This window comes from Bombus flavifrons, chromosome 14 (assembly GCF_040668555.2).
Source record: "Bombus flavifrons isolate JBK064 chromosome 14, iyBomFlav1_principal, whole genome shotgun sequence".
NCBI lineage: Eukaryota > Metazoa > Arthropoda > Insecta > Hymenoptera > Apidae > Bombus > Bombus flavifrons.
The window spans coordinates 11,604,710-11,624,338 of NC_138455.1; the positions used below are offsets into that span (position 1 = coordinate 11,604,710).

Here is a 19,629-nt window from a genome sequence, read left to right on the forward strand (position 1 = left end):
ACTTAAACCATGCTCTCGAGAAACTCGCGCACGATTTTGCACTGGATGAACTCCGCTCCATGCAGGTCACCGATAATCGCATACACCGATTCCACTCCTCGTCGGTGATTTTCGATCGTTCACTACTTACTATAGCAACGATGCGTCACTTGTCCAAGAATATGATGTAAAGGGAGAGGGGAGATAGATAGAGAGAGAGAGAGGTAAAGCGGCGTAGGAAGGTCTGTACCGATGGGAAAAGGATATGGAGTCGAGGGCTGACTAGAAGGGGCCTAGAGGAGGGAAAAGAACGAATGACGCATAAAACAGCAGGATATCACGAAGGATACCTAGCGTGGCCGATCGCGGTCACGGCGTTTCCGATTACGATTACTCGTTTCATAGACTCACACATAGGCACGAGACTCGCGTATCATGTGGGAGCCATGGGTGCGACCTATGGGTGTTTCGCGGTTCGTTGCGGATCGATAACGCGCAAAGAGTATCGAGAGAGCGCGACGCGCGCCTGGATCGACCTAAGTTTGTAGTAGGAACGTAACCGTTCGCCGTGGTGTTTCCCGTCGCGACACCGTGCCGCCGACTCGCCGGAGGAGATCGCCTGTCGCCGACTGGCGCCCCGGTCACTTCGTTTACGCCGCGCCTTCTCTCTTTCTCGCCACTACCTCGCTAGTTCGATCGCGGGACCTGCGAACAGATACTATCGCAGGTACCCGTTTGGAACACGTTGGTCGCGCGACAACGGAAGTTGTCGAAAACGTACGAACGACCGTGAAACTCGCTTCGAACTAGTCGGGCGGGAAAAATCAGGTCAACCGTTGTTGGTATCGCGCGGTATAGGTGACTGGAGGAAACGAAAGAAACGAAAGTCGTAAAGGTAGATGCGGCAAAGTAAACGCGCTTGCGCCTTGCGGACCACGGACGACCACGCGTTGCGGCGATAGAGGAGCGGAAAGGGAGAGACACGCGTCACAGTGAGACTTTTGGAGACGACGAGACGTGGGCGCAGGCAACCGTGGCAAAATCACCGGCAAACAAATGAAAGATACACGTTCCAACAATCGAATATATACTGTACAGTCACGATAATCACGGTACGAGTAATCGGAGGAGCGGTGATCCATGTACGATTATAGAGCACCGTGCAGAGTAAAATACCGCGTGCCGGAGTCTTAGGCGAAACAACAATTAACTGGAGTACTACGGTGTGTAGTCTTGGTCGATCCGTCAGTGCATAGTAACGCGTGATCGTCGAAAGCGAAAAGAGATCGAAGCTAAAGCATCGCGAGAGGACGAATCGATTGCGTTACGAGACACCATCGAAACGTTGCGTAGCCGTAGACAACGTGCCGGTTGTCTTGACCACTCGGATCGATGGAAAGTCGTGGAACCGTGGCAAATTAGCACACCAGTTCGTAATCTGGTTCGCCCGTTTCGTTTTACGTTCATCGTTCTCGATAGAAAATAAGTTTCGTGAGACTCAACGTTAGAGAATCGGTATGCATAATTTCACGTGTGTACTACGTCTGACGCGCTGAAATACGAATAGGTTTATATATCGCGTGTGTCACGTGAATATCGTACACGTTCTCTCGTGCATCGAACCAGGGGCTTTCTTGCAATTACGTCGAACGCGAACAATGCACGGATAGATTCTTTGATTCTCGCGAGCTCGAAAATAATTGAATTTATTTATTTAATTTATCCGAAAAAGTCGATGCTTGCGACGACGCTTCTTAGATCAGCGCGAACCACGTTGACTAGGAAAATATCGATCAAATATTTGTTTCGCGTTTGAAAATTATTTGTATTCGAACATTGACAGATCGAAACGAGTTCAAGCGAACGAGGTAGCGAGCAGAGATCACGCGTGTCACTAGATCCACGGGCCAGTGGTCGATCATTGATCGAGCAACGCGTTCACCGTGTCCGTCTCAGACGCTCGACGAGGTCTGCGACGAAGCTCCACTACAACACGAATAGGAGATGACGCGATCCGCGAATCGCGAGAGATGACGCATTCGATGACGAAACACTGGTAAGGGGAAACTATACCATTGTCCGTACACGTAAATACAGAATTATATCTTATCTCATTCTCAGTGTCCGCGATGTTTTATCCATGTATGTTATCAGTTTTGGAATCTCGTGTACATAATTGGTCATATCGGTTTGATATTAGTTGCGAAGTCTGATCGATAAACAATCGTACACGATGTTCTAACGAAACGAATATGTATACAGTTACGGTCCGGCGTACGTCCATTGACCGATTGATCATTGTTGTTTCAGCGTGTGGAGGCGGTAATGAAATCGAACGTGCTTACGACTTGGCAAAGTGGGAGCAATTACGATTACTATCACGATCACAGTGGTCACGCTCGTCGCAGTGATCACGCTGTTAATGGTGACAATAAGACCGTGCAGGTGTCGAGATGGAATTTTAAAGACTCAGAGCTAATCGGAGAGAAGAAGAATCGTCGATCTTTGACCACGACCGCGTCGGCTACAACACGAATCACTGAAAGCTCTTAAAGCACGAGTCTCGACGGATCGGCAGGAAGAAGATCAAGTTAAAAACGCGGGAAAAAGGGGAGCGTCGCGTGATCGTGGTAAAGCGCGTTGCGGGCGAAGGAGTCGACGGTCGACATCGATGTGACCCAGGGAAAGGAAAACTGCTGAGAGGCGGTCGTTGGGCAAAATCAAGACGGACACAGTGCCGTAGTCCTGGGGGCCCAGGGTATACGCAAGATCTATTAATAACTTGTAATACGGTAGTAGTGGGGCGCTGTTCGCTAGCGGGTGAAAATAGAAAAGAATGTTTTTGGAATCCAATTGGACTTGGTTGGCCGAACGATGGGGCAATATGGCCGACTTGGCCGAGCGGGTGGACGATCTGATATGCAGTTTCGACTCAGCTGGTGATACGACCATGGATACGTTATCGATGCTGATATTTGGCTGGATGTTGTTCGGATTAGTGGTACTGTGTGTCGGCAAATACGTTTACAATCGATTCGTTTTAAACGAGCTCGGTTCTGGGGCAATAGTTACCGCCAAGGACGGCCATATCGTTCACGGTGATAGCGTCGGTGTCAGTGGTGGTGCTGGTGCTGGTGGTGCTGGTGGTGGTGGTGGTACTGCCGGTGGTGGAGGTGGTGGCGGCGGTAGTGGAGGCAAGTTACTTTCGCTTGGCAAGCAAAAAATCGTTTCATCGGGTTCGGTATCCTTGGGGGCCGGGGCAGGTGGTGGCGGCAGCGCCGGTTCCGGATCGCACGCAGCTGCCCCTCATCCTTCCGGTGGCGGTACCAGTTCGACTTCCGGTATCGGCTCGTCGCCGTCCTCTTACGTTCCACCGACGCCTCCTGTACGCAAACGTCTCACCAGAAAGTCGTCCGGTGTTCTCATCAGCCCCGCAAGAAGTAGCAAAAGTTTGAATTTGCCGACCGCCACTGGGGCCGACCCGGATGCCGTACGCTGGGTCAACGAGATCATCGTTTGGCTCTACTCAGATCCAGCGATTTTGGACCAACTCCTGGCTGCTTGGGTCGCGTCTCTCAATGATTTTACCAGCAACTCCGTCGACGAGGTGAGCCGATATTCTCGTCCGCTCAATGCTCTCATCGGCATTACCGTTCTATCCTAACGATATGATTTTCTCGATATCGAAAAAAGATCTGCTTCGCTAGGATTGCTCATGGTCCTGTCTCATGAATATCTTTCACCGTGTCGAGAGACAGTGACCGGAGAAATATCGAATCAGAGAAGGTCTAAAGAAGAATCTTCTCGCGTGCTGCGTACCGCGTTGGTGTTCTTGAGCAACAAAAACACCGGCTTAACCCATTCACACTATGCTGTCGGACAATTTTACCGACGAGGCCCTAGAAATCGTGCTTTAGGCTCGTCAAGTTACGCGCGCTTATCGTTGGCCCGCTCATTTTCTACGAACCAACTCCGCGATAACACCGAATAGAATCTATTTGAAATTGAATAACGAAAAACAAAGCCTCTTTGAATTCTTCGATTGTTACGGAAAAATACGTTTTCACTCGTGTTTTCTCGTTGCTCGTAGCACGGAGTCGGAGTCGAGTTCGTTCGAGTTTTACCCGAAACACATCCACCGAATCTCTCTAACATCTTTTGCGAATGCGACTCCAAGGATGACGTGGTACGTATGAAATATTCTTTCGTCACATATTTTCTGTGTCAAGGATCGTTTCAAGTATGGTCATCTCGTTTATTTCGTTTCAGACGATCACGTGCGATTGCGAAGCAACTCCAGCGTTACAGTTAAAAGCGTCTCGCCGGAAAGCTGATAAACTCGAAGTCAGCCACTATCGCGTAAACGTAAATCGTTTCCGTGCCCGATTAAACGTCATCTGCATCACCGAGAAGCTTCTGCTAGACTTGAAATGCGACGGCTGGCCGGACGTTTGTATCATATTTTTACGTTATTTTTTCCAACCAATGGCTTCGTCATATTTCTCGTTATCATTGTACTTTCGCCTTTACGTTAGGTGAAAGTCTCGCTGGCCCAAGTAGGCACGATAAAGAAAGATCTGGACGAGAGCCAATTGCAGGAAGTCGTAACGGAAATCGTAATAGGCGCGTTAAGGGGGACCAATGTTCATCTGAATTTGTTCCAATATCCGAGCTGTCCACGGTTATGGAGGGAACCGGCGACCACGCAACACAGCTTTTCGATGCCTATGCACTACGACAACGTGGTAAATTTATTTTTAAACGACTCGGACACGCGATCCCTTTTCCACATAACGAATGATTAATTCGTCTAGACGACGTCGAGCGATTCGCTTCAAGCCTCCAGACAACGACTTCAAACTCAAAGTCCAACATCGACACAAAATCAATATATTGCCAGTGACAGAAGGCTGCTCGTCAAGGTGGTGAAAGCAACGGAATTAGGCGGCGAGCAGGGTGCTTTAGAACCGTATTGCGTCGTTGAATTGGACGAACCACCGCAGAAAAATCAAACGTCCGTCAAGAAGGATGCTCGAAACCCATTGTGGGACGAAGCATTTCTATTGTAAGTCATTCAGAACGAAACATTGCGGCGCGTCGGTTCGATGCGGAGTCGTCGTCATCGAAATCGACCGATTTCTCTATTTCTTCGTTTCTGACGAAACAACAGCCAAAATATACCCTTTTATCTGCTTGAATCTCACGATCGCTCGTAATTTGCAGCGATGTTAATCGTAATACGTCGGAAGTACTGCTGGAGGTCTACGATCGCGTAAATAAATCCCAACGATTCTTAGGTTTGGGTATCGTCGGTATCGACGAGCTGCTCGCAAATCCGAGTCAGAGACAGATCATACCTCTTCAAAATCGACCGTACGAAGAGGAAGATATCACCGGCACTCTGACCGTAGAGGTAAGTAAAAGAGCGCCCATACGCGGTGTAATTTAACGAAATTTCTTTATTTGCTATGCCATTTCATTGTTTTCTTTCCTTTTCTATCCTCTCTCTTTCGCTCTCTGTCCTCTCTTTTCTCAGTTTCTATTCATCGAGGGCGCGGAGGTGCCTCAAATTGGGAGCAAACCTTACAAGGTGAAGGAGACGATAAAGCCGGTGTCACCGACTCCTCGTACCTACACCCCGACAAATCTCATCAGCGACAATAGTCTAAATTACAACAATGGTAACAGCACACTTATCTTGTACGACTCTACCGTTCAATCCGAAGGGGGTAATTACCAATTACTTTATCTGAAAGGCATTGCGTTCGTGTTCACAAGTGTGAAAACATAGCGATGATTAGTGATGTCACTCCCCTTTAAAAATCGTACTCAAACAGTTTCATCGCAACTCTCGCCACATATGATCTCGCCGAAACGATGTTACATTTCACTGTGTACTTTAACGCAACGTAGATCCTGTTTTTATTTTCTTCTACAACTATAGAATAGATCGTATTTATTGGTTGTTCGCACTAGCAGCGACACGAACTCTCCCTCTCGTGCGCGTGCCTGCATCTCTAGCACCGGATTGTACTTTCCACTGCCATGTAATAATTCGCATGATCTATGTTTACTCGTATGTACACGTATAGAATTCTCTAGCTGTCTCCCTTCTTCTATCAACTCCGTTACTTAACGTTCGCCTTAACGTTCCTCTAGCACGATACGAAACGATTGTACGCTCACTTCTCGGCCCGAGTTTCTTACGATCGACGATTCTTCGAAGTTATTTCGACTACCAGTGAAGCGAACCTGGCAAATCACGATGACAGTGTATGCAATATGCTTGCATAATCGCGGTCGCGTTGCCAGGCATGCGAAAACTTATCTGGTAAACGAAATGACGAATGCTTGGTGGAATGATGGACGTAGAAAGTCGTAAACCTCCTTCCGTTCTTCCTTCTAACCGATTAGATATTTTGAGCGACCAAATGTAATTTGCAGACTATCTGACGAATGGCAACGTGGTGGATTCGCCTTACAGAACTGGACAAAGCAACGGGAACAAAGGAACTCTGATCGTGCACAGCCAGCAAAGGGTACGCTCAATGAATCTGCACGTCGAATGCAATTACGAGACCTATGCAAATTTTACTCCATTTACTAACACCTATCGACTATAGTCTATTTTTTTTTGTTGTGTCTTCTCTTTTGCAGCAGCCAGAGCGGCAGGTGGTTAAGGTAAGCCATTGCTTGACGTCGTATCCTCTCACCCTCGTCGTCACCGGCGTGATCATGGTTGTAAATCCGCGCACGTATTTTATCAGCATTTTTTAGATCCTCCTTATTTTACGTCCATTCTCCAGATTTCCGTTCCAGCATCGAAAGTCACGGTATTTATAATATTCCTTTCATTCGAACGATCCCATTTCCCGTTTAATTTTTCATGGCCTGTCTCCAATTTACGTCCTTCTTGCATCTATGAACCAATTGGAAATCAGACAGCCTTGTGTTTTACGAGAACGCTAATTATCGTCAGTTGAGTGGCGTGTGTTTACTAATTCCACAGGTCGCCCTGACGGAAAGTGGAAACTGGCAGGAAATCTCTCCGGAGGTAATTATTCTTGTTGTCACGAGATCGTTTCTGTCCTATTCTTAACGCAGCGCCGTTCTAATTTCGCGTTCTCACGTTTTCGCTAATTACGTTACAGTCGATTCGAAAAGAAACCTTCTAAAAAGTCTATAACGATGCTTGTGAAACAACCGCGACCTTAACCGTCTGTTTATAAACCTTTTGTTTTCATTCGTTTCAGCATGGACCGAAAGATACCAGCGTGACGTCGGGACCAGAAAGCACGCCGAATTCTTCCAATTCCGAAGGTATCCCCTCCTTTCTTTTCTTTCTTTTTTTTTTATCGTTTCCGCTCGCTGCGTACTCTTCCATTCATAAGTATCAAGACGTTTCCAGCTTTCACCTAGAACGCTATAGTTGGTTTAAATTATGCTTCTTTATATCGTAGAAAGGGGTAGAACGAGAAGAAAAAGGCGAGATTTCTTTGGAACGATAAAGAAACGATTGAGTCGATCGAAGACGAGAAGCAGATCGGTCGGACCGGAAGGCGATGCAAACCACGAGGATCAACACTCCAGGTCTATATCTGCGGACAGAGCGCGTGATCCTGGCTCGGGTATGTTTGCTCACGAGTATACATTACGCTCGTGAAACGATTCCTGATTTAGAACAGACTTAGTGCCTCTTCCCTCTAGTAGACCGAGTCTTTAGTATAAAATTCTACTTGTTTGTTTTGCACACGAATCCCGTGCGTGGCACGCAACGTTGGTAAGTACGATCATCCCGATAGCGATGATGCAACGAGCAACAGCAGTAGCGCGCATTTTACGGAGCTTCGTAAAACGATCAGCCGACAAAAGTATAAGATACACGCACGCCAACGTTACAACGCTAACGCCACTGCCAATAAGACATTTCCCGTGCCAATAACGCTGACACGCGACTAACGTAACGTGAGTTGCAAACGATTGTTTCGCTTGAATTTTATAGTTCGTTTATCGATACCAGGGAGGGAAGAGCATTCGAGGAGATCGAGTTTGAGCGAAGCATCCGGTATAAGCGGAGCGTCGACCAGAACTTACGTTAACGAGGCTTCCACTTTAGTTCTCGAGACCCTCGAGAATGGTATTAAAAAGTAAGCAACACGACGTTCGTTTTACCGCTTATATTTTCGTATGCTGAACGAATCGTATTCGACATCCGTTTTTGTTATTTTCAGGCATTACCTAGTACCATTGTCGCTCGCACAAAAGAGCAAATGGCGAAAGAAAGGCACGAAGCTTCACATATTCAACGATCATACTTTCATAGCGAAACATATGGCTGGGTAAGCTAACGCGGAACACAGCGTATTACGTATATGTTGTTGCGTAAAAGCTTTTAACCAGCTAGATCTCCCACTTTATACTCCAAAAGCGATATTTCAAAGAATCTTCGTAGTAATAATATTATTTAACAGCGTTTATTTATCGTATCGTCTCGCTATGTGCCAGCGATATATTTGAAAATTATTTAACATCCAAGAGGCGCGTCATAATCTATCCGATTGCGAAAAAATCGCATTAGAAATGAAATTAGCGTGGAGTCAGACGTGGAGTCGTTTCATTTCAGTGGAACCGTATGCGAGGTGTGTAAGCGAACGCTTGCGCGAAGATTGGGCAAGCAGGGTTACGAGTGTAGAGACTGTCAAATGAAGTGTCACAAGCATTGTCACGTTAAAGTGGATATCACGTGTCCCACATCTACCATTCAGAGCATCGAACTGTAAGTAGACGAATCTCGTTATCTTACGATTTCTTATTGAATCGTTTCAAAATCGATGGAAAATATGTTACTGTACGTATAGTTTAAGGAAAAACTTTCGCGGAATCACGAGCTAATCCTATCTTTTTTTAATCTAATTGTCGCGTAAGGTCTCTGCTACCGGTACTCAGTGAATAAGATGGGTAAGTTGCTCAAACTTGACAGAGAAAAACTTGTTGATATTAAAACTCTGGTACTGTAACAAGTAGTTGCGCATGAACAACGAATTTTCTGCTCTTTCTGTAACAGTTGCAACGAACGTTGATTCCTTGCACTTCCATGTGATTTTATTACTTATTGGCAGCGTCTTGCGACCACCATGGACATGCATACGTCTCGTACCGCTTTTGCAAATACTAATCGTCCGTTTGAGATTTTCGTATAATAGAAGGCAATGCTTCGTTGATATTTTTAACCCTAGCGTGGGTTAAGATACAATACGTTCAAGTTTATGCAAAAGTTTTCCAATTTTCAAATCCATATAAGGATTTATCGATCATCTGCTCTTAATAAGCAATCAAATTGTCATTCGACGATAGATGTATTATGGAGATTTTTATATTTTATTACAGCAATTGTCGCATCCCAGTAACTGTCGAGATTTAATTTGAATATTTATCGTTTTCGCTTCTTTCCATCTCGTCAGTTACGGTGGACGGACAGATTTTCCATTACCCGCATCTAATATTTACGCTAACGATTGATACCTACTAAATTAACACATTGGAGATCGACGAATTTTGACAAGATATTTTTCAATATTAGGCGCATTCTGTGCATTTATGTTCACTGTCAAATTTCTCGCAGATAGCGTAAAAACTCCGCGAATGATCTAGATCGTCGATCTCGAATGTGTTACATCGATACAGTCACGTACATTTAGTAAAATTTGTCAATTTCTTTTAGAACGTGCATAAAGAACGTGCAACGGCCCGAGCGCAGATCGATCAGTCGGCTCTGCTGATGAAATCTTGGACGATCTACTTGCGGCCATGTTCGAGAACCGAGTCGTTTGTCCTGAGAAAAATTGTCGTTCAAATCGCTTCGTACGTAGTGGCACATTTGCGAAGCGAATCACGCTATTGCATCGTACACGATATTGTAGGCAACCTCGCGTGAGGAAAGGCTGCCAGCTACCTACGATAAGCGTTACGATTGGTTTCCAAGCACGAAGCGCTTTTGAACGCCGTAGCACCGTTCTCTGTTACCCGCTACCGTTACTATTACGCTTTTCAATATCTACAAAACGAATACGAACGCGAACGTGAACGTAAACGTAAATACGAACGTGAAAACGAAGCGAACGAAACGAAACAGATTAAGCGAAGAAACCGAATACAATCGTGTATAACTTTCTTCTAGAAGCAAAACGTTGTTCGGTTCGGATAGTGGTGAAGAGTGAACGATACGTCTCGAACGGCTGAAACAAATAACGTTCGCGACGAATCGTGAGATATTTATCCGTTACCATCTACTATAGTTTCCTTACAACCTTTCGAATTTTCACGAAACTTTTTACACTTAAAGGAACGTCCGATTTTCTATCGATTCGTAATCTTAAGCCTTAAGAAATTATATTGTACCCATTTTGCCTTTTTCTTTCGTTCGTTTCTCTCGCTCGTTGTTTTAAGAACAAAGGGAGAACCTTTGGGGATATACGATGTATCTGATAGAATTTGAGAAAATGACATCGACGAGAAACGAAACACGTGAACGATAGTGCCTCTAGATACGAAAGTTCGTCGTTATCTTTGAAATATTGTATCTTTATCCCGTGAAAGTACTACTTTTGACAATATTTTCGATCGTTGTATCAGAAATCCGATCGATCAATCAAACTTAAACGCTTCAACGCGCACACTTGTGCCTATGTATCGTGCGTAAAGAAAGCATCGTAATCTTTGAATGATACGTATTACCGGCTGATAAATATTACTATAATCATAATTAATATAATTGATGATTACGATTATGACAATTATCATTACTATTGCTATTATTATTCTTATTATTATTATTGTTGTTGTTGTTACCGATGTCGTTGTTACGATTGTTACTACCATACCTAAGAATAGAAAATAATGGTCTACGATGGTCTACACCACTACGCCGGGCATATTCAAACAACTGTTGTAACAATGATGATAATGATAATAATACTGTGTTACGTTGAAAGAAATAATATGGTTACATTATGATTCTACGCCACTGTGCCTTTATTGGCTCCGTCTTTCTTTCCCTTCCCCAGAATTCCGCAATTTCGAAACGCCTAACGATATTATCATCTAAATATCATTATTACAAGAAAAGATCGCAAGGAAAGATATAAGCAGGTAGATGTTAATCTTCCCATCTATTTCAGTGTCTGAAAAGAAATATTTCAAGGCAAAGTAGGTAAAAATGGAAGGAACCTGTTCGGTCAGGTTCAACCAGAAAGTGAAGACAAGCAACATCTAGCCACATTTTCAATGTCTTTTGTACATTTTGTAATTTCTAAATTCTTTAAAAAATGTTTAAAAGTTAAACAAAGGTACATGATACGGTAACAGAGCAGGCGACAAAAATATGTTTCAATCGTGTTATCGGTACGTTGCGTTTTCTTCCGACGTCGTTTCGTCGTTCGGGAAACATCGAGACGAAACGTAACATGCCAATAACGCGATCGAAGCCCGAAGAATCGGAAATATGTTATCTAGTCGTCGTGAAAAGTATCTTTATGTATAGTCTCGTTGCTGTTCGACCGTGAACCACGATATTTCATTTGAAATCAATCGCGTACATCGCCTGGCAGCGATTGACGAACGTCGAACGACGTTGCCGATTTTGCAGATCGGTGCGCGAGAAAGATGGCTCTCGGTAAGCGAAAAGTCGGAGTTCACGGATGAAAAAGAGGGTTGACGCGAGATACTCTGCGGTCACCGGTCGTTTCGTCTAGATTCGGTGGGAGGTGCGGAGGTGCGAGGCGCGACTCAAAGTGGAACAACGCTGACCTAATTCGAGGTCGAAGCCCCAATTTTCGTGGAGTTCGCTAGAGCGGGAGATCGACAACGGGACGACGGTAGTCATGACGACGTGACGTAATATCCAACGTCATCGACGAAGCGCAACGACCCGGCCGTACGTTTCTCGCCGCGCGACTAGATCGCAGGCTGAATGGGGTGGTGCGGAGCGCGGCGAATATTCGATTGTCCCGGTTCCGATTGATTCATTTTTGCCCACTCTTCGACGATCATCAGCTTCTACCAAAGTCTCCCTATTTGGCGATTAACAAATCCGAGAAACGGACGAACATCGCCATTCCTATGTATGCGCGTGTCTCTAATTTCACGTACGAAACAATGGCCCAACGTATGGCGTGTGTACGCAGGTTACAGTTGCGTACATACGAACGCGCGCGCGAGGATGCCAAGTTCGAAGGATAGAGACAAGCTGCGACCAGGTTTATTCAATCGCAAGCTCGGAATTAGGACGCGTTGTCGACGGCCTTCTCAATGACGTCAGTGACGTCACTAGTTTGGAAGGAGAACTAGGACAAACGGACTGAGAAAAAGGAACGACGCGACGCGCGAAATCAGCGATCGTCGCCCTAGCTACCACCATCTACCCCTCCCCCCTCCACCTCCCGCCACTTTCTCGCAGGAAAGCAACGTGTATTACAGTTTCGGCTATTTCAGTCATCTTTTTCGGGTCTTCGTGAAAATCACCGAGTCTAAGAAAAGATAGCGAGTCCCGAAATACGAATAGGAAAGTAAAACGAGAGACGAACGGAAGAAAGACTTTTGTAAGCGGCTGGTTAAATCGGAGACGAGGAGAATAAAGGAAGAAAAATAGAGAGAGGAGAACGAACAAAAATAAGCGCTATGGCGCTGGAAATGAATATCACGCGTCCAGGTAACGTCAAGGTATCCTGGAAACGATCCTTGAATGAACTATGGTATTTCGTAGGGACGACACTAGCAGCGATCTGGGTCAAAGAAGGGTCGTGAATGGCGTCGCTTGCCTCGAGTGACGTCACGGGGGTGCAAACCCCTGCAAGTGGGTCACTCGTTGATTCTGTCATGGCCGTAGCTATAAACGGACCAGGGACGTCCTTCCATGTTTCCACGTCTTTCCGCGAATCGTGTTCCGGTACGGGCACGTTGCGTACAGATCGGCCGGAACGACGTTGTTTCTCTGACGACATGCTCCGGACACGGGAACGGAAACCTTCCGTCCTGTCAATTATTTCGAAGCAAACGCAATCGCGGTGTCGTTAACTGACCGGCTGTTGCTCGATTTAACTTCATCCTTCGTAAAAGTCTGCGTTTCGGATAATTCGGGTAAAGAGCGTAATTCGCAAGAGGATAAAATAATGGGAGGACGTTAATGGTACAGGAAGGCTATAAATGTGAACGCCAGTTTGAATGAAAAACGTTTATTTGAAACGTAAACTACGTGTAGTATCGACATAGGTAATACTTAATATAAAATATTCAGTCCTGAGAATCTGCATTTCTCGCATATTCTATCATTCTCGCTTTTTCTCTGTTCTTGTATTTTCGCGCGAGAACCATCGCGCATACGCGAATTCGAATTCGCGAAGACATTTATTAGGCGTGTGTTAGCGTTCTATTATTTCTCCTCGCAAGATATCGTACATCTGTGTGCCAATTTTTTCGCGACATACCATGTATCTCACGCGGTAGATATTTACAAGGCACTGAAAGATCGCGTATACGTTCCGCGATTACGTTCGCCTTCACGTAAATGAGAACTTTCGACGATAGTTTAAGAAAAAGATTTCCCTTCGCCATGGTTTCGTTCGGATTCGTTTCGCCGCAACCGTTCGACTCACCGGCGTCCGTCTTTCGAGTATCGTTATTGTCCGTGTTATTCTCGTCTCGCGTGAGAATGAAACTGGAACGAAAACGAGGTCGAAAACAGAACGATCCGCTCCTTTTTCATCGCGACACTCGCCAAGCATCTGTTAGCACAGCAGGCCTTGCGAAAGAAGGAACAGAAACTTCGCAAACTCGTTTAACGTCTCGCCGTAGCACGCACACACTCGAATTTGCTAGTCTCGAGCGAACGATTGCGCTGAACGAAGCTCACGATACCATTTGCGAATCGTGATATGTTTTAAAAGTATCCTTAACGAACAAGTAATTCTAATCTATCTGAAATATTCACGACCGAACGTTACGTCGGACGGTTAGCGATAAAGATCGCGCGAGATCGCCAACGTTTCGTTTCGATTCTTTCGACGATCGTTTCCATCCGTTCGTTCCTTATAAAAAAAGCACCAGAGTTGCGCGATCTCGACGCGTTCACGCGTAATTGACTCGTATATCGCGATAACCGACCTCGGTTTCGCGACGATATAATACCTTTTCGCGAAACGACGTTTCGATAGAAGCGCATCGAGAATCTGCTTCGTTGCGAATTCGACAAAGAAGGTGCATGCGTAAGACGGATCGTCGACCGATCGTATCGGTATGTAACTTTCGAACGTTCGATCCGTCTTATTTTATTCCTCTTTGCACTTGCGATCGAAACGGATCGCCAATTAATCGTCAACTATGGAATTCGTTGGCGTGTAACGTAATTGGTATCGCTATTGTACATGTTTTTATCGAGTGTACTAATCGTTTGCTACAAAAGGTAGGTACATACATGCTTACACGGCTACGTTCTGTCTACGTGATCTATCTCGTTTACGAATAAGAGACCAACAACTTAAAACACAATGTACTTGTACGTCGACGCACCTCTATCTACGACGAACGCAACTTTTCCGCACTTTTCGCCTTCTTCTCTCCCAAGCGACCGACGACCGATCGAATATGATCGGCCTGGAACGAAAGAAAATCTCGACGGAGGAAGAAGCGCGCCGGATATATGCTTTCCGCGAAGTTTCCGGCAGAGCGAAAAGATGCGAAACGCTACGTTCGCCGAACCTTCGACGTCCGTTACAATTATTTCGCTCGTATCGCTCTAAGTTCGTATACATTTTGATCCACTCGTTTGGTCGAGGTTTGAAAAAACAGCGGCGAGGAAACGGCCGCGATTGACAAAAGTAGAAAGTACGGAAACGGAAGCGTGGGCTGCGAATTCCTGTAGATCGTGCGAGCAAACATCTCGTACGCAAAGAATGGTCCACGAGCGGAGGGTCCGTTCGGTTGTTTGCGCGATTTAACATCGAGACGATCGCGCAACGAAACTCGAAATCGTTTGTAATGAGATAGATAGATAGAGAGATAGGTAGATAGATAGATAGATAGAGAGAGAGAGAAAAAGAGAGGGAGAGAGAGAGAGAGAGAGACCGGAATTGAGCGAGTGTATCGTTTAAAACGGATGAAACTTGGATGAACCGAGTGAACCGGCTTCGACTCGAATCGCCATCGATAGTGATTGCTTCTTATCGGTAGAGACCGACGGTGTCTTGACAGGAACAGGGCATCGTCAATTGCTGTGCCATGTTCCTTGGAACCCTCTGCGTTGGTAGGCCCGAAAGACCTCTGACGTACGTGTAGGACACCGGACTGCGTAGGATTCTTTTGGGGCTCTTCTTCGCGTGCTTGTTCTCCTTCCCTTCCCACTTGGAGGATATCTTGAGAGTTTGAAGCGCTCTTCGAAGAGTATCTGCCGTGCTGGATCTTTTCAACGAGTCGCTGTCGGTACTGCTGTGGGCGTCCGATGGACTCGAAGAGTACGAAAGCGACTCTGATGTTCTTCCAACGCCTCTAACGTCTCCAGGGCTCCAAGAACGCGAGGACTTGGCTCGAACACGCTCCGAACTTCTTTGAATGCTAGAAAGTCTCTCCTGAGAACGAGTCGGTCGGCCACGAAGTCGGTCCAAGTAGCAGTGGGTTCTCGGCGACCTGGTGGCGCGGCATAATCGCTCGCTGCTTCCGCGACGCGACAGCCTCTCCGCGCTTCCGGTACTTCCACCGCTGCTGCAACCACTGTCCGTGCTGCACTCGTCGTCTCCAAATTCTTGTTTCGAAGAACCAGGGCCCACGGTCGGGCTGACTCTTCGTTTACTGTCGCCCTTTTGGTTCTCTCGGCGACGATCGTCTTCCGGATCGGTCAATCTAGTCGTGTCTTCCATTCTCAGTGACGTACGAAAGCCACCGATTCGATCGAGATCGCGGACGAAAATCTGCACCGTTCGGTTAGCCAGCTCGCAAATTTCGTTTCGTTCGATTAGAACTCGTTCGTTCAGAATTAACGTTCGATCGCGCTCAATCGTTGACTCGCTGTCTTTCGCGTAAACGATGGCGAATGCGCGCCCTTTCTGTCACGGTTGATCGATTTCCGTGCGGCTAATCAATTCCACACTCGTTTCACTGTGCTTATACTTGCGTAAAACGATGCTTTCGAAGAGAAACTATCGTGCTTCGTTGTCGATCGGTCGTTGATCTTTTATTTTCACCCGTTCCCCACTGTTCTGTGTTCTTATTAGTTACTGGATGCCTTTTCTGTCTTTCTCCAAGTCGTTCATCCTTGTGTACCAGAAGAACAGTTTTATTCGACGGTTAATCGCAAACACGCGTTTTATCAATTTGTCGTTGATTGCCGGGTTTGCCGTGTGTATTTCGCACGCTTTCGTGAGCGAACTGAGACTCAGAGACTCGCGTTCTTCTCTTATATAGCGTCGCGGCTTTGCCGAGGGTGCGCGCATGTCCTCTCCACCACGTGAGGGTTCGAGTCGTATCTGCGAGGACGCGATATCGGGATGAATGCGACCGACGCGGTTTTCGGACGTTGCTCGTCCGAAACGCGATTCACCAATCAGCGCCATTTTCGTTATTTTCGGACCATTCACTTCGATTTCTCTCGCACGAATCGCTCACGTATTTTTAATCGACTCGCGTCGATCGTACTTTCGATCAAAATGCATTTTCGCAAACAGCGAATCCACGAATCACGAATAGGGAGGAAGCGCTTAAGCGCGTACAAGTGCTTCTTTTTTTAGGCTGGACCATATATTCCCAATGACGTAACGAGCGGAGAACATCGAACCTTCTTTGTAGTAGACGATCGATACGTCGAATGCTCTTGGTGAAACGAATTCGTTAAAATTAGCAATGCCGCGATTTAATGGACGCTGGTTAAGAGAGTGGGACGAGCAATCGAGATAGTAGATAAGGGCAAAAGAGGGCAATAATGGGGACAGTACAAGTATTGTATCGCGTCTCGAAGCAGAGAGGTCGGTGAACTGCAGCGTGCGATCGATGCAAAGGGGTGGATGTACCATGCAGGCTGATCGCATTGCCGCCAGCGCTGGATGCACCCGGATAATCAATAATTTTGTAAATAACGACACGAACCAGGAATACAAGATAATACGTAGGAAATATTAATATATCGAAATACGGAAACAAACATATCGAATATAGAAATTAATATATAAGCGAAAATGCATCGCACCCCGACCGTTAGCTCCTAATGCAGCGTAACGAGGGACGTAACGAGGTTCGCCGTAACAGAATAGAACGATTCGGTTATATGTAGATTTCCCCTTCCTTTTCCTCGCAGACGCTTTCGTACGATGGTACACGGTGACGCGAAGAAAAATTTCATTCTCGATGTTATTACGGTAACACGTGTTGCGGTGCCAAGAATATTGCGAAGCGGAACACGTTGCTGTCTCGAAACGCAACGTGACGTAGCGTATATTCACCGAAGACAATTTGCTCGATTTCATCGGAAAATTCGTGTATGTTAAACCTTTAGCGGATTAACAGCATATTGGACGAAGCAGCAGCGAACCACGAACGGCACATCCAGTACACGACGTACGCGAGGACATTGCATTTACCTTTTACGTAACGATTCTGGTATTGTTGTTGCCGCATAATTGATTCGTCGTTTGTAGAAACAAAAGGCCGCCATGGCCTTGCTCGATTTCAACGAAACGCAACGATTCCTCCCTTGTCATCGATGGCGAATTTCTGGCTCGAATTCTTCTTCTGGGTATAATAGCGAGACCAGTCGCCGACTCGTTTGACATTTTCAAACGACCGTGTGTACCGTGAACCCTTGTATTTTCATCCACTCTTTTCTATAGCGCGTTAGTGTCTATCCCCTTTGTGTCCGCTACGTTCTTACCATCTTTCGTCGCACGTTCCACCGCTTCTAAATTGAAATCGCTGTGCTTTCGATGCAAGCGACGGTTCGCTTCGCTCTCGTGGATACGCTCGACGAACCACGCGAGATACGACGTATTACGTTCGCTTCGAGGGAGTGGAGAACGCGATAGTTTATCTAAGGAAGCGACAGTGCAACGGTTGTCTCGTGAATTCGTCCAAACTCGGACAGCAGTTCGAACATCAGCTCGAATAAGCATCCGATGAAGAGCGCACGCTAGGCTTTTCGCCCGGTTAATTCGTCCGATCTTACTCCAAACGAATATTTCTTATTTGTTGGATCGCACCTAAGATTGCATACACGCGCCACTCCGTATTCCGATACACGAACACACACATTTTTATATGACATAAGTGGGTGGAGAACGATTATTCAGAGTGTGGTCACGCCTACGTTCATACTTATATAATTGAATTTACAGAGTAACGAGGAATCACGTAACGAATTGTGCGCGATAGATTCATTAACGAATAAACAAGTAATCGTCGAAATGTAAACTACGGGACGTCAAGAAACATGTACGCGTGTCGAGGAAATAAGAAAGCCGTTTGCGTTTGAACAGTTTTATTGATACCGAATCTAAAAGTATAAGAACATTGTCGGAGAATCGAAGCACGAACGATACTTCATAGAAAGTACAGAGATGCGATTATTGATCTTTTCAGGATGAGAAAGAGATGAGTCGATTGGTTGATTACTCGATGGTTCGGTTCAGTCGCTTGATCGCTCGATCGATCCATGTCGTCTCGTCGATCGTATTAGACGACGTAGCCTTTGTAGATGTAAGAGGATGCAGGCGCGTAACTAGCAACCGGAATAGGCGGATAGTTGGAGTAGAGAAGGGGTGTTCCAATGTTCGAGAGAAGAGCTGGTGCAGCCAATGGAGCAGCGGCCAGGGGAGCGGCGACCAGAGATGCCGAGGGTGCCGGACCTGGTGCTGGAGCCGGGGCTGGTGCAGGAGCCGGCGACGGTGCAGCCAACGCGACCGCCAATAATCCAGCGAACAACAGCTACGCTCACAAGAATTCGATCAAGAGGAGATTCTTCCTTTGCTTACCCTGTTTCCGTCTGCACCATCTAGCGCTCGATCTCCGGCACTCACCGTTTTGAACATGTTTGTGGTTGAAACGTGTGGATACACTACGTAAAAGCTGAGACGATTATACCTCAATTCCCGAGGAAACGCTGCTTATATAGGGGAAACCGCGACAAAGATTCTCATCTCTCTACATCCCCCTTCCTTTTACCCATCTCTCTACATCTCGTTCCTTTTACCCGTCTCTGGTATTCCACGAAGGGCAACAGCCGGTCTTCGAAGCAGACCATGAACGGGACGCTCGCTTCCTTCTTGTTGGTACGCGCAATTTTTTCCACCGACCGGCCAATCGACTTCTCCCTTTGTGCCTCTCTGCAAACGTTTTCCCGTGTATCGACCAACTACCGGCGAATCGCGGATTTCTTCAAGGTTGCACGGGATCAGGCGTGTCCCAACAATACGCGCCATTTCCTTCTTTTTCGAGTCTACGTTCGAGCAACTTTTTTCCATCGAGCACAAACAGGTTTTCCCCTTTTCTCCGGCATCGCGTTGTCCTTGCGACTTCGAAAAACGATTGACGATCCGAGGATAGCTTAATGGCTCGTTGGCTACGAGGTACAAACAACAACCAGCGTCTTCCAACCTGCTCGAAATAATTATTAACATC

The 19,629-nt window shown here is 46.2% G+C and overlaps 2 protein-coding genes across 12 annotated transcripts; one reads left to right on the forward strand and one right to left on the reverse strand.

Moving 5' to 3' along the window:
- Nucleotides 1-202: 202 nt before the first annotated feature.
- LOC138186958 (uncharacterized) lies at nucleotides 203-10,997 on the forward strand. 11 transcript variants are annotated; one of them, XM_069127305.1, is made up of 19 exons: nucleotides 204-1,202; nucleotides 1,823-2,035; nucleotides 2,290-3,586; nucleotides 4,070-4,165; nucleotides 4,249-4,428; nucleotides 4,515-4,724; nucleotides 4,794-5,044; nucleotides 5,203-5,392; nucleotides 5,516-5,708; nucleotides 6,424-6,518; nucleotides 6,637-6,660; nucleotides 6,989-7,033; nucleotides 7,233-7,299; nucleotides 7,440-7,607; nucleotides 7,982-8,126; nucleotides 8,211-8,318; nucleotides 8,603-8,755; nucleotides 8,905-8,937; nucleotides 9,701-10,997. In XM_069127305.1, the coding sequence occupies exons 3-18, from the start codon at nucleotides 2,816-2,818 to the stop codon at nucleotides 8,930-8,932; spliced, it is 2,724 nt and encodes a 907-aa protein (XP_068983406.1). In that variant the 5' UTR covers nucleotides 204-1,202; nucleotides 1,823-2,035; nucleotides 2,290-2,815; the 3' UTR covers nucleotides 8,933-8,937; nucleotides 9,701-10,997. The 11 variants fall into 11 exon arrangements, with proteins under 11 accessions (XP_068983400.1, XP_068983401.1, XP_068983402.1 ...); XM_069127299.1 differs by lacking the exon at nucleotides 8,905-8,937 and having other exon boundaries at nucleotides 203-1,202; XM_069127300.1 differs by lacking the exon at nucleotides 8,905-8,937 and having other exon boundaries at nucleotides 203-1,091.
- A 2,384-nt stretch (nucleotides 10,998-13,381) lies between these two features.
- LOC138186823 (uncharacterized) lies at nucleotides 13,382-17,543 on the reverse strand. Its single transcript, XM_069127047.1, has one exon. The coding sequence runs from the start codon at nucleotides 15,882-15,884 to the stop codon at nucleotides 15,192-15,194; it is 693 nt and encodes a 230-aa protein (XP_068983148.1). The 5' UTR covers nucleotides 15,885-17,543; the 3' UTR covers nucleotides 13,382-15,191.
- Between the last annotated feature and the right edge of the window lie 2,086 nt (nucleotides 17,544-19,629).

Coding starts and splice junctions, on each gene's coding strand:
- LOC138186958 (XM_069127299.1), top strand. CDS start 2,816: ATGTTTTTGGAATCCAATTGGACTTGGTTGGCCGAACGATGGGGCAAT. Junction 3,587..4,069: donor CCAGCAACTCCGTCGACGAG/GTGAGCCGATAT, acceptor CGTTGCTCGTAG/CACGGAGTCGGAGTCGAGTT. Junction 8,319..8,602: donor ATAGCGAAACATATGGCTGG/GTAAGCTAACGC, acceptor GTTTCATTTCAG/TGGAACCGTATGCGAGGTGT.
- LOC138186823 (XM_069127047.1), bottom strand. CDS start 15,884: ATGGAAGACACGACTAGATTGACCGATCCGGAAGACGATCGTCGCCGA.